This window comes from Indicator indicator, chromosome 1 (genome assembly GCF_027791375.1).
Source record: "Indicator indicator isolate 239-I01 chromosome 1, UM_Iind_1.1, whole genome shotgun sequence".
Taxonomy (NCBI): domain Eukaryota; kingdom Metazoa; phylum Chordata; class Aves; order Piciformes; family Indicatoridae; genus Indicator; species Indicator indicator.
In genome coordinates, this window is record NC_072010.1 from 64,249,335 (window position 1) to 64,264,264 (window position 14,930).

Sequence of the window (14,930 nt, forward strand, 5' to 3'; positions counted from 1 at the left end):
CTATGAAGTCAAATGCATTATGGACTGGTTTTGTTTAATGCTTACATAAGTATATATTTTGTTGGACTACTAGATTGATAATTCTCACCAGTTGGAGTCTTTAAAGGCTTAAGCCTACTAGGTGAAAGAGCTAAAGATTTCAAGTAACTGCAGAATTCATTACTTTACTATTTTCACTACTTATTTTTAAGTATGCAAAAGTTTTAGCTCTGGTCCAAACACAATTTTGCATTTATTAAATTAATAATTTTTTGCAACTTCTGTATAAAGGCCAACTTTTATTTATATCAATATTCAAAATCCAGAGAGATTCTGAACAATTTTCCCTATACATTAATTATTTCTTTGTGCATTGGCATCAAGAGAAGAGAGTAAGGAAAATCCCTATAAAGTTCCCCTTGGAGTTCTCTTCATTGAGTTTTAATTTGGAAAAATGAAAACAGTATTCAACAGAGTCTGGAGTCTGGAAAACCTACAGTCTTTCTACATCAGTCTTTCTTTCCTCATTTTGCACTTCCTCCATACACAGCTGTGTCTCTGGATCCAGTCTCTACACAGCAGGAAAGTGCAGTGGTGCATGATCAGTCTTCTATAGCAACTGGAGAAATACTAAGTGCAGATTCTCAGATCTGCTCCCTTACTGGAGCCAGTCAGCAGTCTAGTTTCACTGTTAGGGAAACAGCAACAGTAACAGTGTCTCTAACTTTTTATTTGCTATTTGAGAACATTATGAATGACAGGAAACAGCAGTGTTTGCCTTTTCTCTTCAAATACTTCATGCTTGTGTGGAAGATGTTCAAAAGACTTTATGTTGGTTTGAGTAGAGGGAGTGCAGACATGAGAGGGGCTGATTGCACTTTTCTCCTAGATGGTTTTACAAAACTACCCAAGCTTTGGGTTAACCTCTGAACAGCTTTAATAACAAGGACCAGAAGTTGAAACTGGCACAGGGAAGCCTGCTTGTGAAAGATCTGCTTTCTGGTGGCCCAACCTTACCTGTGCCATATTGGTTGAGTTGTCTAAGGTTAATATCAAAGATGTATGAATCCCAGTGAAAGTCTATGTCCATGAAGATTTCCATGATCAATACCACAGCTAAGGAAAATGCTCCCAAGAAAATAGGGTGTTACCTTTTAAATATATTCACCTACAAGTTTCATGGAATGATTTATTCTCATCAACAGAAGTTGCAGGCAGAAGTTGCCACAAATGAAATTTGTTTGCTGCAATATCCTTTGAATAAAAGATAATATAAGATTTAATACTTTGTGTTTAAAATAGTACTTTTCCTTTATTTTGTACTGAAATTTAGGATAGAGAAAGAGCCAGAAGTGGGCTTTGAATATTTTTGTCTCTCCTTTCTCATGTAAAACTTCTAGTTAGTTCATATAAACTTCTGATTATTCAGATAAACTTATTAGTTCATACAAAGTCAAACAGCAAAGTTCATGCTCAAGCAAATTCTCTCAAAGAGCTTGATCAGTAGACACAAATGTATATTCTGATATGCAATGATGTTCAGCTAATTATTATTAGTTCAGACAGTCCTGTGAGCTTGGATGGGACGGAATTATGAGAAAAAACAATAGTAGTTTGAATCACAAAGGCTACACTCAATGTCAGCCTTTTTTTGTGTGTTTTTTTTTTTTTTTTAGGCTTTGTCTCATTTCATAGTACATGGAAGGTTAAATAGCTAGATCAAGTTATTTTGGTGGCACTGCTTCTTCCCAGTGGCATTAGGCTGTGACATTCAATCCACAGCAGCAGAGCCAAGCAGCACTTCAGGATCTCTGTTTACGTTAGTCATGTTAGACATCAAACTGGAAGGCTCAAATTTAGGTCTGATCCCACACATATTATTAAATTTAAAGATGATGTCGATACCGTTGTGAGGTACACATCACCTATAAATTGGCTACAAAACATACTGAATGTTAAACTCTACCTCAGATTGCCTCACTCGATGTGATTAGACAGTGAATGTAATTTACATATTGAGCAGTGGAAAAATTCTTCCTTGTACTAACAAGGATACATTAAACAATGTCTGCAGCCAGTTTCCTTCCCTTAACATCCTTTGCTTCTTAAGTCATTGTTCAATACACTTCCTAATCCTAAATTGGTGCAGGTAGTACTGATTTAGTGCTATCTGGCACTGATGTCGTAATTGCACATGTTTTTTTTCTGACTGACATGCATGATAAGAAGCTTTTAATTTCTGAACTGAACAATTATAAACTTGTTTTGCTGTTGAACTGCTGTTGAACAATTATGAGGAAAATAGGCAATGCTCCCAGGAAAGCCTCTGGTTTCCAAGTTTAGTCCAATTAGTAAAGATGGAACCTCTCTTATACAGTTTTTATCATGGTCTGTTTCACTGATCAGATAGTGATTATTAATGGAGATGGGGCCAAACATTCTCCATATGGAAAAGTAATCAGGTATGGAGTCAATCCATTATATCAATTACTGAATAATGTAATACAAGCTTATAAATATCATCACATCAAGTCATGTAACATGGTGAAAATACATAGAAATCTGCAGTGCTTTGGAGGTACCCTAAATTATCCAAGGTAAACCCTGAAAAATTTATTTTGCTCCATTGAGAAGGAGACTTTATCTTACCTATTCAATGTCTTTCCTTTTTGTAGCTTTATCTGATAAGGAGCTGGAACACCCCTTCTGGAAACTGGCTCAGAGATGCATCAGCATTGACTGCAGAGCTGTCTTCAGAACATGCTTTACATGAATACAGAAGCGCTACACTGGGAGCATAGCAAACATGGACAAACAAAAAGGAGAAAAAAATTTCAGGCACTCTTCAGTCCAGGGTTCTCACAGTGCTTTATAGTTCAATACATGTGTTTAAAAGCAGGAATATCCTATTTCTTTGTTGGAAACATCAAGTTTCACACAAGGCCACTTAGTAATGAAAGCCTGACACTATCCTTACAAGGGGCATTTTATGTGGTAAAAACTTCAGTGGCATTACACCTAAAACATGCCAGGAGAATATGGCATAGATCTTCAGTATTCAAGGCCTCTAGAAAACCATATTTGCTAAGCTGCTTGGCCAAAATTAAAAGCACTGAAAGTGATAATCACTGCAAACAAGCCTATAAAATTCAAGAAAAAGTACACAAGATTGGGGTTCTTAAATGCTGAGAGCTTAAAGAGAAAAAGGCTGAGAGCTGAGCCAAATAACTGTCTCTTGGGTGGCTGCCATTTTGATCAGCACAAAAGAGATCAGCCAGAGGTGCCTAGAGATTCTGGTGTGAAGAATGAAATTCCAGCTACTGGCATCTCCTTGTGTCCTGTCTGACAGGGATCAGCTTTCCCAGCTGGCCTTCCATGCTTCTCTTGGTACACCTGTGCACACCCTTTGGTCTAGGGAGGTAAAGCTTCAATAATCTAGGTAAGCCTTCAGCAGGGCTTGAGCTGGAAGAGTTTATTTAGTATTTGTTTCCTTTCAAAAGAAGCACAAGGAGAACATCTTCCTGCTAATTGGGAGTGTCAGAAGTAAATTCGAAGTGAACCAGTGATGATACAAAAATCTGCAACCTTAGTGGATATAATGAGGGCTGGAAGGGTGCAGATGCTAACTGTAAGGCAGATGGTGACATTTATTGACTGTAACATTTACTGACAGTAACATTTATTGATGGATCATTAAAAGGCTTCTATCACCTTGGCACTTCAATACCTACTGCATAGGAAACAGATATAGTCCACAAATTGTACTGTAGGACTAAAAATAAAAGCTCCATCAGCTCGTGTGGTCTGTTGCAAAAATAGTCCAGAGAGCACTTGAAAGCTTGATCAAGCTTATAGATGTTATGCTGAGCCTTGCTGTGTGCCAGACTGGAGCCCTGGCCAGGTGCCAAAGGGAGCAAATTCCCAAACCCCTCCCCTGAGCATGCCTTGCTGTCATTACCAGCAAGTGCAACCCCCGCACCCAAAAAATAGTAAGGGTGAGCCAGCAGGTGGTAACACTTGCTGTGCCACGAGGAGACTGATTTCCCATGTGAATGGAAACTGATCCAGTTTTATAGTTTTATCAAGTGTACCCAGTATATTGACCAATTATACAACTGTGAATAAGAATCCTCTTGCAAACCTCACCAATTAACCAATCTTGTGAAATTACCTCTTCAGTCCTCTTCCTTTTTACCTGAGCATTACATTATAAATATGCTGGTGGGAGAGTTGTACATTTTCTTACTCCTGCTCAATGCACTGACCAAGAGCTTCTAGCATCTCTGTGTTCTCCTCCCCTTTCTAATCTCATGTTCTTCCTTCCATCCTGCAATACTTCAGAAATGTCCTGAAAACTCTCTCTACTGCCAAAGACTTTGGAGTAAAGTGGAGGACAGGCTATTCACACCAGCATCAGCATGCTGCATCACTTTGGTAACAGCTGCATGTTTAAAAGCAGAACAGGCACAGATCTGTGACCAACTTTTATAGTATTGAAAGTATATGAACAGAAAAGGACTCTATGAATTCAAGGGTCCGTATGTGTAGCTTCCAACCCAATGGGCCTGTATCTCAGAGTATTTTCTTCCATTAACCTAGTTTATACTAAGTGAATTTACCATGCAGCAATGAACAAGTGTCATTAGCATTCACTCTGAGTGAGAGAATGGCTTTGTCTGTGGTTCTGCTTATTTGACTTCTCACTAAACTTTATCCATCATGCTGAATGCTTGGCCCACTTTGATTCTAGAAAGCACACCGCAAAGTCTGCTAAGGAAGGGAGCCTGGGCAAAGTCCAGTCCCTGCTACTGCAGTCAATCACTTTAACCCACTCATTACGCTTGCCTCTGAAAACAGTTGCATTATTTGTCCCACTGTTTCTGAATAAGTATTGAAGATTTTCCTGGCTAGAAGAATCAGATACCTTTTTCTGATTTCCAGCATAAATTTATTCAGGACCTGTTTATTTCCCTTTGTTCTTGTGCTAGCATTGTCCTTAAATTTAAGTAGCTTCTTGCCTGTCTTTCTGTGATATTTACCCACTTTGTATTTATAGACAATTCTGTACCCTTTCTCAGGCTTTGTTTCACCAGGGCAAACAAGCCACACTCCCATAAGATCACTGTCAGTCTTCTAACAACTCTGTTTCAGTGTGATTTAATATTTCTGGAACATGAGTGTCCAAGTCTCTGTGCTATACTCCAAATGAGGTTTTACTGATGACTCTGTAACACTCTTTCTTACCTTTAGACTCCTTGAAATTCTTCATCAGATATATCCTAAGTCCAGTTTGCCCTTTCTATGGATGGCCATTTGGTCCTCTGTAATTAGAGGTCTTTGCAAAAGTTTTACAGCTTGCTGTTTAAAAAGTGTCACAGATTCATCAATTTTTAAGGGAGCCATGACAAATTCCACCAGCTGGGGATCTACATCTGATATTTCAGCTTGCAGGACAGCTTTCTCTGTGGTTGGCCCAAAATGGTGGAGCTCACTGCCAACTCCCCTCCCCCAAGACCTTCCCCAGGGGAACCTCTGATTTGCTTCCACCCAGCCCACAGTGTAAAAATAGCTCTTATTTTATCTTGTAGTAATGAAATGCAGGGAAAAAAATGTCAAATACTATTGATTAGGTATGCATGTGTTAAAAAAACCCAAATAATCTGAAAATTTAAGCTCCTTTTCTTTTGGTTTAAATTCAAAACATTTTCCATCATTTTAGCCACTTTGATTTGTAGCCATCCAATTCTTTCCTTCATTTCTTTCTCTGACCTCATTAAGTGTGAATAAAACTTCCAAAATGGCAATTAAAATAAATTTCTTTCCATGAGAAGAGCCTGTGTATGACTGCACTGCTGCCTATTGTCCTCCTTCGTTTCTTCCTTTCTCAGGTCTATCCTTCATTTCTATCATCCGTGATTTAGACTAAGCCCTTCACGGCAAGAAGCTTCGTTTTATATTCAACTCTGCCTAAACCAGAGGCACGTTTTATGGGTTTCTGAAAGTACAAAGAATGTAGCAGATCAATGCCATTATCCTGAACGGCACTTAGTAGACAAAGGCAGCGTAGCTGTTGAACTGATGCTCTCGGAAGCACAGAAGCAGAGCTGCATTTTGGGCTATCACAGACTTGCCAGGGAAGTCTGTGGATATTTCCATCTAAAGATCTAAAAGCTGTAAAAGCATCAGTGACTGAAATCAAGCTTATAATGCACAGGATTGCCTTAGCTGCCCTGTCACATGAAGCAGATGACAAAAATTTTGACTGCTAAGACTAAGCTAGCTGAGGATCTGGCAATAAATCTGATTCTGAGCTCTGTCAGAGCATGGTCTTAAGAGGCTGCATGTATTTAAAATAAAGACGTGCTGAAAATATTTCGACTTTTGGATAGACCCTAAAGGCACTTGCCCAGGAAGTAGTAAAAGAAGTGGGCTAGATGCATGAGAGGTTTGAAATACATGTCCAAGGGAAATAAATCAGGGAGTTGAGCTCTGGGGCACCTCTCTTGCAGGTGTAAGTCCTAATCATGCCCAGCATCCCTGTCTTACCTCAACTGCCTGCAGCCTCCATGAGAGAAAGAGCACATTTGTGGTTTTTTTTCTTTTTTTAACCTTTTCTTGTCTTTTCTTTTCTTGTCTTTTCTTTTCTTGTATTTTCTCTTTTCCTTTCCTTTTCTTTTCTTTTCTTTTCTTTTCTTTTCTTTTCTTTTCTTTTCTTTTCTTTTCTTTTCTTTTCTTTTCTTTTCTTTTCTTTTCTTTTCTTTTCTTTTCTTTTCTTTTCTTTTCTTTTTTTCTTTTCTTTTCTTTTCTTTTCTTTTCTTTTTTCTTTTCTTTTCTTTTCTTTTCTTTTCTTTTATTTTCTTTTTTCTTTTCTTTTCTTTTCTTTTCTTTCTTTTCTTTTATTTTCTTTTTTCTTTCTTATTTTCTTTTTTATTTTTTCTTTTCTTCTTTTATCTTTTTCTTTTTTTGTTTTTCTTTTCTCTTCTTTTCTTTTTTAAATTTTTTCTTTTTTTCTTTTCTCTTTTCTTTTTTCCTTTTCTTTCCTTTTCTTTTTTCCCTCCTCTCCCCTCCCCACCCCTCCCTTCTTCACCCTTCCCTTCCCTTCCCTTCCCTTCCCTTCCCTTCCCTTCCCTTCCCTTCCCTTCCCTTCCCTTCCCTTCCCTTCCCTTCCCTTCCCTTCCCTTCCCTTCCCTTCCCTTCCCTTCCCTTCCCTTCCCTTCCCTTCCCTTCCCTTCATTCAGCACACTGCATTCAGCACAATGCATACTGTGTGTGAGCCTATTTGAGAGGCCTGGCCACCATTCATGATGCCCTGGAGCTTAGCCCTGCAGCCTCCAGAATCATGCTGCTGTCACCCTTTGCTCAGAGAGTTGTAGATTTTAGCTTCTGCATGACTACTTTAGCTGCACTCCCTATGGTACTCATTTATTTATGCTTGATTGACAGGCTTCTTAGGAAGAAAAATTTTGTGTCTGCCTATTAAATATTTTGCAACTTGTAAGATAATAAAATAATTGGTTCCCCGCTGTGATCTTTATTCCATTGTCACCTGTGCCAGTACTATACAGCTCATGGATCTGCCTTCCTGAGTTCACCAATGCCATCTTTGGCATATAGATTTCAAGTAACACCTTCAGCTGACAGGTAGTCTATCAACAGCAAAGAGAGATGGTGATGCTGAACTTGAGATATCTGGTTTCAGCAAAAGATCAGCTTCCCTAGAAGACTCAGGATACTTTTGAAAGGTAGGTTTAACTAGACATAAAAATATGTCTCTGGGTTTAATACCAAAGTGTTGGTTTGTTGGGATGAGGTTTTCACTCAGAGGGATGTAAACCTCCCTAGGCTAAAACTGCAGACATAATTATGTATTGCATGGGAATCCCAGCAAAGCAATTGATCTAATATGACCCCTGTGTAGCTAATTACAGATTACCAAGGCAATTTTCATTCAGGTCAGACTGATATTTGTCTCCTCCCCATTGAAATCCTGACCTTGGTTTGGCACAGGGAAGGAAGAGATTTGTGTATCTGGCTAAAGCATCTCATTGCTGCTCTGGGGGAGCTCACAGATGAGATAGTAACAGCTGGAAAACAGAACATGGCAAATGAGAGTCCAAAATGAAGCAGCACCTTTCTTGACCTACCATTCCCTTCCTCTCTGGCTCCCTTTCTTCTGAAACCTGTTGCTCAGGGTAAAAGACTAAATAAAACCCATAGAACTACAGTTGCATTTTGGTGACTTTCAGTTAATTTATAGTGCAGAGCAGAGGAGGTATCTCTACTGGTAACTTTTTGGACAGATAGAAAACTGGTAATTTATTCCTGCTGCTTTGTCTTTCAACCACTTGCTAGTCTGTGGCAGACATTTACCTTCTACCTCATGCCTACTAGGTTTCCTTAGTAACTTCTAAGAATATGACAAAAGCTTGGGAAAGACCACATAAATTTGCAACTGCTTAATCATCACAGAAAATGATGCACTGTTAAATCTAGATCTCTGTTAGATCTCTGCCAAAGTTAGCTGACATATTTAATAGACTACTTCTCTCTATCTTGTTAAAAAGAGGGTCCAGATATTGTTAAAATGAAATACAACAAACAAACAATTATCTTTGCTTTTGTAAAGAGATTTAAGACCTGAAAGTCTTAAGATTCAGGTTACCTGAACCTATATACATGCTGCATATCTGTCATTTGTTTCTGAGAGTCTGTATCAAATGATTTTTCCAGATATTTTGTAGAAAAAGGTGGTTAAAATTATGCCTCTTGATGCTTTCAGAAAGAGTTTCAATGGCTTAAACATTACCAAAATGTGTGCTTAAATAAAGATGTCACCAATTTGTGACTTAGAAACAAAAGTGGGACTAAAGTCAGCACAGAAAAGAATCAGAACAGCTTTAATTGTGAAACACAGAAGGAGGAGGAGTACTGATTGGCACTAATTTTATGTTTCATTGTTTCTGTTACTTCAGAACTCCCACTGTGGCACGGATTCCACTTCCTGGATGGTGCAGACATAAAATATCTGTCTATCCTACAAGCTTGCAGTATAAATGGGCAGTACTGGAGCACGAAGGAGGAAAGGATCAAACAAGGGAGTGCTCCAGAGAGTTTGGGTGGTTTGTTATAAATACCTCATAGGGGAAAGTCTGATAAGGAACAAAGCCACGAAGGAACTGGCGTGCTCCTAAATCTTTCAGACAGTTCCACGTTTTCCCTCTAAAGATTTGGAAACAGTTTCCCCACCTGTGGCAAGCTTCTGTCAAAGGTCTCCAGGTTGACTATCCACACAGCTTTCCAATGGCAAAAAAATAGACATGTGTGTTCTTCATAGCTAACCAGCTATTGTATGGGAACCTGTTGCTCAAAGTATATATGGAAAGGATAAAAGGAAAGACAAAGTTTCAAATGGTGAATGCTAACAAATTTTGAAGAGATATCACACCTCAGGTGCTAAAGAAAATATGCTTCTGTTATGGATTAGAAGAAGATTGAATATTGGAGTTAGATTATCTTATCTCAAATCCAAGGGCACCTCTGTCTCTCTAAGAAACACATGGCATAGCCCTCTGTTTGGGAGGGAGCTCTGGGTCAGGAGACCTCTCCAGAGGTGCTGCTCAGGGGCTGTGGTGGCAGTGGATACAGTGAGCCAGTCTAGAAGCAAACCACAGAGATGAGTTCAGGGTTGGGGGTCTTTGTGGGAGTCAGGTGGGGTATGAAGAGAAGGGAGGAGAGCATGGGCAGCATCAGTGGGCTGATGGCAACAGAGGAACCCTGCAGAGCCCATGCCAAGTCTTAACACTTTGCACGTAGGGTGCTGTCCAAGCGAATCCTTGAGGAATAGGGTTTGCCAGAATAAAAAGTGCAGGAATGCTTTCACTGCTCCATTTCAGGTTAGCCTTCCCAGTCCTGAGTATTCACATTGGAATCCCAACCAGTGCCGTGCACCACAGGGGTGGGAGCTCACGGGAGGAGCAGCAGGGAGGCAGATAGCGAGCTGCGGCATAGTGGAGGGGATGGAGCTAGATGGGGCGAACCAGCGATCCGTCCGATGGGTAAGCAAAAGCAAAAATTGCTCTAACGGGACCAGTCGGGCGAGGAACCCACTGCGGGTGTTTCCAGAGCTAGATGGTATGAATTCAGTCGCCCTGCCGGGCCGAGGACATAAGGGCCCGGGGAATCTGGCAGCTTCGCCTCATAAAGAGGCCACCGCAACCGGTGACCGGCCAGTGGCCTTTCCCGCGCCCCGCTGCGCGCCCGCGGAGGCGCCATCCACCCACTAGGGGGCAGCCACCGCCCGCCTCTGCGGGTGCGGTGCGATAAGTAGCGGTGCTGGGGGGCGCGGAGCAATGGGGTGCGGAGCGGAGAGGGGCGCGGTGCGGAGCGGTGCGGGGCGGCGCGGAGTGGAGCGAAGCGCGGCTCTCCGCGGGCTGCCCCCGCGCGGCGGGGCCGCTCTGCCGCCGCTGCCAGTGATGTCATGGGGCGGCAGCGGCGGCGGTGGCGGTGATGGTGGCGGTGGCGGTGGCGGCGGCGGCGGCGGCGGCGGCGGCGGCGGCGGCGGCGGGGGGCGGGGAGGAGGCGGCACTGCAGCTGCATGTGTCTGTAGCGGCGGCGGGGCCGGGGCGTCGTCATCTGCATTCACATGGGGGCGGCGCCGGCCTCCGCCTGAAGCCCCCGCCCGGGGAGACACAAAACCCACGCGTGGCGCGGGGTGCCGCGACCCCCGCCTCGCCGCCGCCATGAATTCGGCAGAGCAGACCGTTACGTGGCTGATCGCCCTGGGCGTCTTAGAGTCGCCCAAAAAGACCATCTCCGACCCCGAGGGCTTTCTTCAGTCCTCCCTGAAGGACGGGGTGGTGCTTTGCCGCCTGCTCGACCGCCTGCTCCCGGGCACCATAGACAAAGTAAGTGCCTGGCTCTGCCCCTCCACTCCCCCCGCCGCCCTCCGCCGCCCTCCGCCGCCCTTTGTGCAATCGGGCCCGCCGCACCCGGACCCGGCCTCGCCCGCCGCCGGGCCCCCCGCGCCGCCTCCCTCTGCGCGGGAAGGAAGAGGGTACCCTCAGGCCTGGTGGGGTGAAGAGCGCAGTGGGGTGTGTTTGTGGGTGTGTGTCAGCCCCGGTCGGGCGTGTGGCCCGGGGGGCCGGAGCGAGAGCGGGGAGCAGCAGCGGCAGCCTTGCTGAAGAGGGCTTTCTTCTCCGGAGCTACTATTTTGCAAATGTTTTACATAAAAAATTGCTTCGCTCTCTAAATCAAAGTCCTGGATGTGCATGCAAGAAACATGTTTTGGAGAGAGAGGGCTTACGGACTCTTTCTGGTACACCAGGAGCCGGCTGCAAAGTTGTCTACGCAACTGCTGGAATAGTCAGTGTCTCACCTCACTTGGGAGGTGATTCAGCTCATCCCTTCCAGCCTCTGAAGGGCATCTTAATGTTTGATGCTTAGTTTTGTTGAAGGCTGTTTTAGTGTTATTTAGGTCTTCTGCTTTGTAGCCTGTGGAGAAAATTTCAGGTTGAAAGAATGCATTACAGCTCTGTTGTGTGTTATGTTTTGAAGAAAATGTATTCTGTCAGGTAACTTTTATGTATTATATGTGGGTACCCAATTCCTGTCTTAGTTCAGTTGGAGGGAAGGGGTTTGATTTTTCATACTGTGCCTGTAGACTTGGGACAATGCAGTTGTCCCACCTGGTGTTCCGAATTGTAGCACACATTACAACCTGTGTATTGGCAAAACTTTTGTTATGAGCCTATAAAGGTGGTGAACAGAAGATGGATGAAGGTCATCCTGCTATGTTGATGGAAAACTTGCTTGAAAATAGCACTGTATATTTCACCTTTTGCAGACTATTCCATGCATTGGAGCCTGTTGACAGTAGGCTTTTGTTACTTTTTGTGGCTTTTTTTCAGGTAGTCTGCTGACCCAGACTTGAAAATCAGTGTCTTGAGCTTGGTAGGGCACTGGACTGGGCTATCACCCTTCAGTTCTTCAGTTTGCCACCAAATACTGTTGTTAGTGCTTTGAGTTGTGTTGTAGCATCAAGGTCCTAGACTTAGGCTGGAGTCCCTCTCTACTGGATGTAGTAGGTCATTCCTGCACCCTTAAACTCACAAACAAATTAGGAGATGGCATGGGTACAAGGAAACTGTGCAGGAGCCTGTGGTGCTCTTAAGGGGTGATGGAAGTGATGAGAGTGGGCTCAGTGTGTTGGTGGCACTGTTAGTGTGGGTAATGTGGGGTCCACCACTAGCTTGGCAAAGCTGGTTGGCACAGCTGAAGTTACCACTGCCAGCTTTCCTGCCACCATTTTCCTAGAAGTGGCTGTTTGGCAATAGAGCCCTGAGGTGCTGAAGCTTTGCAGTTTTGGAATGCAGTGTGCAAACTGCTGTCCTGTACACTGGGCTGTAAGGTGTCGCTCTGCCATCCAGGGTGATACGTGTGATGCAGGGCTGAGGGCATGGACACCCTCAGTATTGGGATCCCCTGCCTGGCCGCCCATTTGCTTGGGCAGGCTCTGCATGTGCCTCCTTGCCTCCAGATTCTCTTGCCTGGTGGCACCAAGCCTGAGGAGGGTCTTGGCAGCCAATCCCCACCATGCCATTCCAGGCGCTTTCTCTGAGAACCTCACCAAATTCCTGTAGTTTTGAGTCCTGAGCTTTGGGGCAGAAAAAGTCTCCTTGTATGGCTGTCAAGTGTAAATTGTGGTCCTGGACTGAATCTGGGAAACAGGCTCTACGTAACAACAAAATAAATAAAAGAGCACGACAGGAGTAAGTGTTGGAACGGTGTTTACCAACTTAACGTGCTTTTCTGGTATGGTATAACTAGGAGTTGCTTGGTTAGTGTGAATGAGAAACTCTTTTCACAGCAGAGAATCTCTTAACTCTGATGTTTGGGCAGGGGTTGCCTTCACAGTATCCACACCCAGAGGAGGGCTTTGCAGAGGGGCACAGCTCCCCACAGCTCTCCTCTGGAACCAGCCTGGTATGCAAGCGGCTGTCAGGGAGGTTATCATGAACCTTGTGGTGTGGAGGCACGGGTTTGTAGAGAGTGGTGTGTGGGCTGGGATGACAGCCAAGGGTGGGAGAAACACTGGCACTTTGCAGGCTCCTGTCTCCCCGTGCTTCCCCACGTGGAGTAGAGTGCTGGGAGAGGTGGCACCTGGAGGTCCCTGCTGACCTAGTGTGTTTCCTCTGCCTTTGGCTTAGTTAAGTCTGGGGAAGAATCCCCTTTTTTTTTTTTTTCCTTTTTTTTAGATGTTCTTAGTTTTGTGAGGAAAACTGTATTTGGTTTTATGAGCCTTTTATATTGCATTTTCTAACTCACAGATGTGTCCGAGGGACACATTAACTTATTTTTCCATCCAACTTTGTAACTCTTCTTTTTCTCTAGACTCAGCATATACTGCATACTTCTTTCATGCCCTCAGCTACCTTTACAAGTCTGAGCTATTTACATGGTACTTTCTTTTTTCCTAATAAAAACATAAAATTTACACACTTCCCTGTGTGATGTTATTTTTCAATGCCTTTTTTACTACTGTTGTTCGTTATGTCATGTTTTTTATACTGAGTCCCTAAATATAAGCCCTTTTATTCCTTATTTGTCCTGAAAGCCTCCAGTTCAAAATGAATGTTTTTGAAGTTTTAAAGATACCAGGTTTGTCCCACAGATGTAGACTGATTCCAGTACTAAAATCACTTGAGATCATAACTTTCTATAAACACCTGACATCAGTAGACACTTTGAAGACTCACAGGGCTCTTTTTTTTCTGTAAAAACAAAGTAGTAACTAATACCAAAGAGAACATTAAAAAATACAAATTAATGTTTATCAGTGTTTTTTTTTTTTTTAAAGATGTTTTATAGACTGCTGTGAATGTATTTCCTTCTTTCAAAAACTTTAGAAAGAGGATTCAACATGTGCAGGGATGCAGTAATACCTTTTTTGTGTCATTTTGTGCTTTTTAAACCTCTTGGTACCCCGAGAACAAGTAGCAGAAGATTTTTAATAAATAAAGGGAATCAAGTACTTGAGGATCAAATAACAGATTTTTCTTAAGTTCAAAGCCTGGTTATTAAATTCTTCTTTTAGGTTGTTGTGTATTTGTATATATCCTTACAGAGAATAATGTACGAGCTTCTTACCAGGAAGTTTTGGCTAAATTTGTTTACATTACAGTCATCATCTATCTCAAACAACAGTGAAAGACAGTAAATTCACCAGATTTCTAGAACTCTGAAGGGAAATACTTTGGAAAGCAATGTTATTACAGACTTTTTCTCTAATTTTTTGGCTCCCATTTAATGTCATTATGATTATTTTGCATATTGAGAGGGACCATGGCAAGGTAAAACAAAATAGTTGGGTTAGGCAATGTCATGGTACTGCTCAATAATCTTACCCTGAACATGAGAAAGGAAAAAAAAGGAGAGCAGTTATTAAAAAGGCAAACAAACAAAATGCCACAAAACCAATAAAAAACAAGATCAGCTTCCCCCACCTCCACCAAGCCCAGCTGTATCTTAATTTTTTTAAAGCACTGAGATCTGTACTGAAAACACACTGGTCAGTTAGTCTGCCCTAAAAGCATAGTGAATTGCTAAATTCAAGTAATTTGAATGAAAAACTGTGGTTTCAAGTTACAGAATTTCAACTCTCCACTGTAAAATTGAGTTACATGGATAGCAAGGGAGAGGATCCCTGTGGAAACATTGCAGTGTAGTTGTCTGCCTAGATGCTTTTCCTCACAGAGATCATTTTCCAAACAGATTCCTCCATCGTAGACCAGTTTGACCCACTTTTGATGTTGTAAACAGAGATCAGAACTAGAGCAGGAATTTTCCTTGTCGAATGAGGCTTCATGCTCCATTAAGTTTTGTTTGTACTTTCATTTTTGGTCAGCTGTTCGACAGAAAGCATCATTTTGAGGACAGCTTTGTTCTGTTCAGGG

General features: G+C 42.6%; 1 protein-coding gene across 4 annotated transcripts in view; it reads left to right on the forward strand.

Moving 5' to 3' along the window:
* The first annotated feature begins 10,718 nt into the window (after positions 1 to 10,718).
* ARHGEF7 (Rho guanine nucleotide exchange factor 7) overlaps positions 10,719 to 14,930 on the forward strand; it is a 120,175-nt gene continuing 115,963 nt past the window's right edge. For all 4 annotated transcript variants that reach the window (XM_054391166.1, XM_054391174.1, XM_054391189.1 and 1 more), the window contains exon 1: positions 10,719 to 10,883. In XM_054391166.1, the coding sequence (XP_054247141.1) occupies positions 10,719 to 10,883 (165 nt within the window). The remainder of the gene's footprint in view (positions 10,884 to 14,930) is intronic.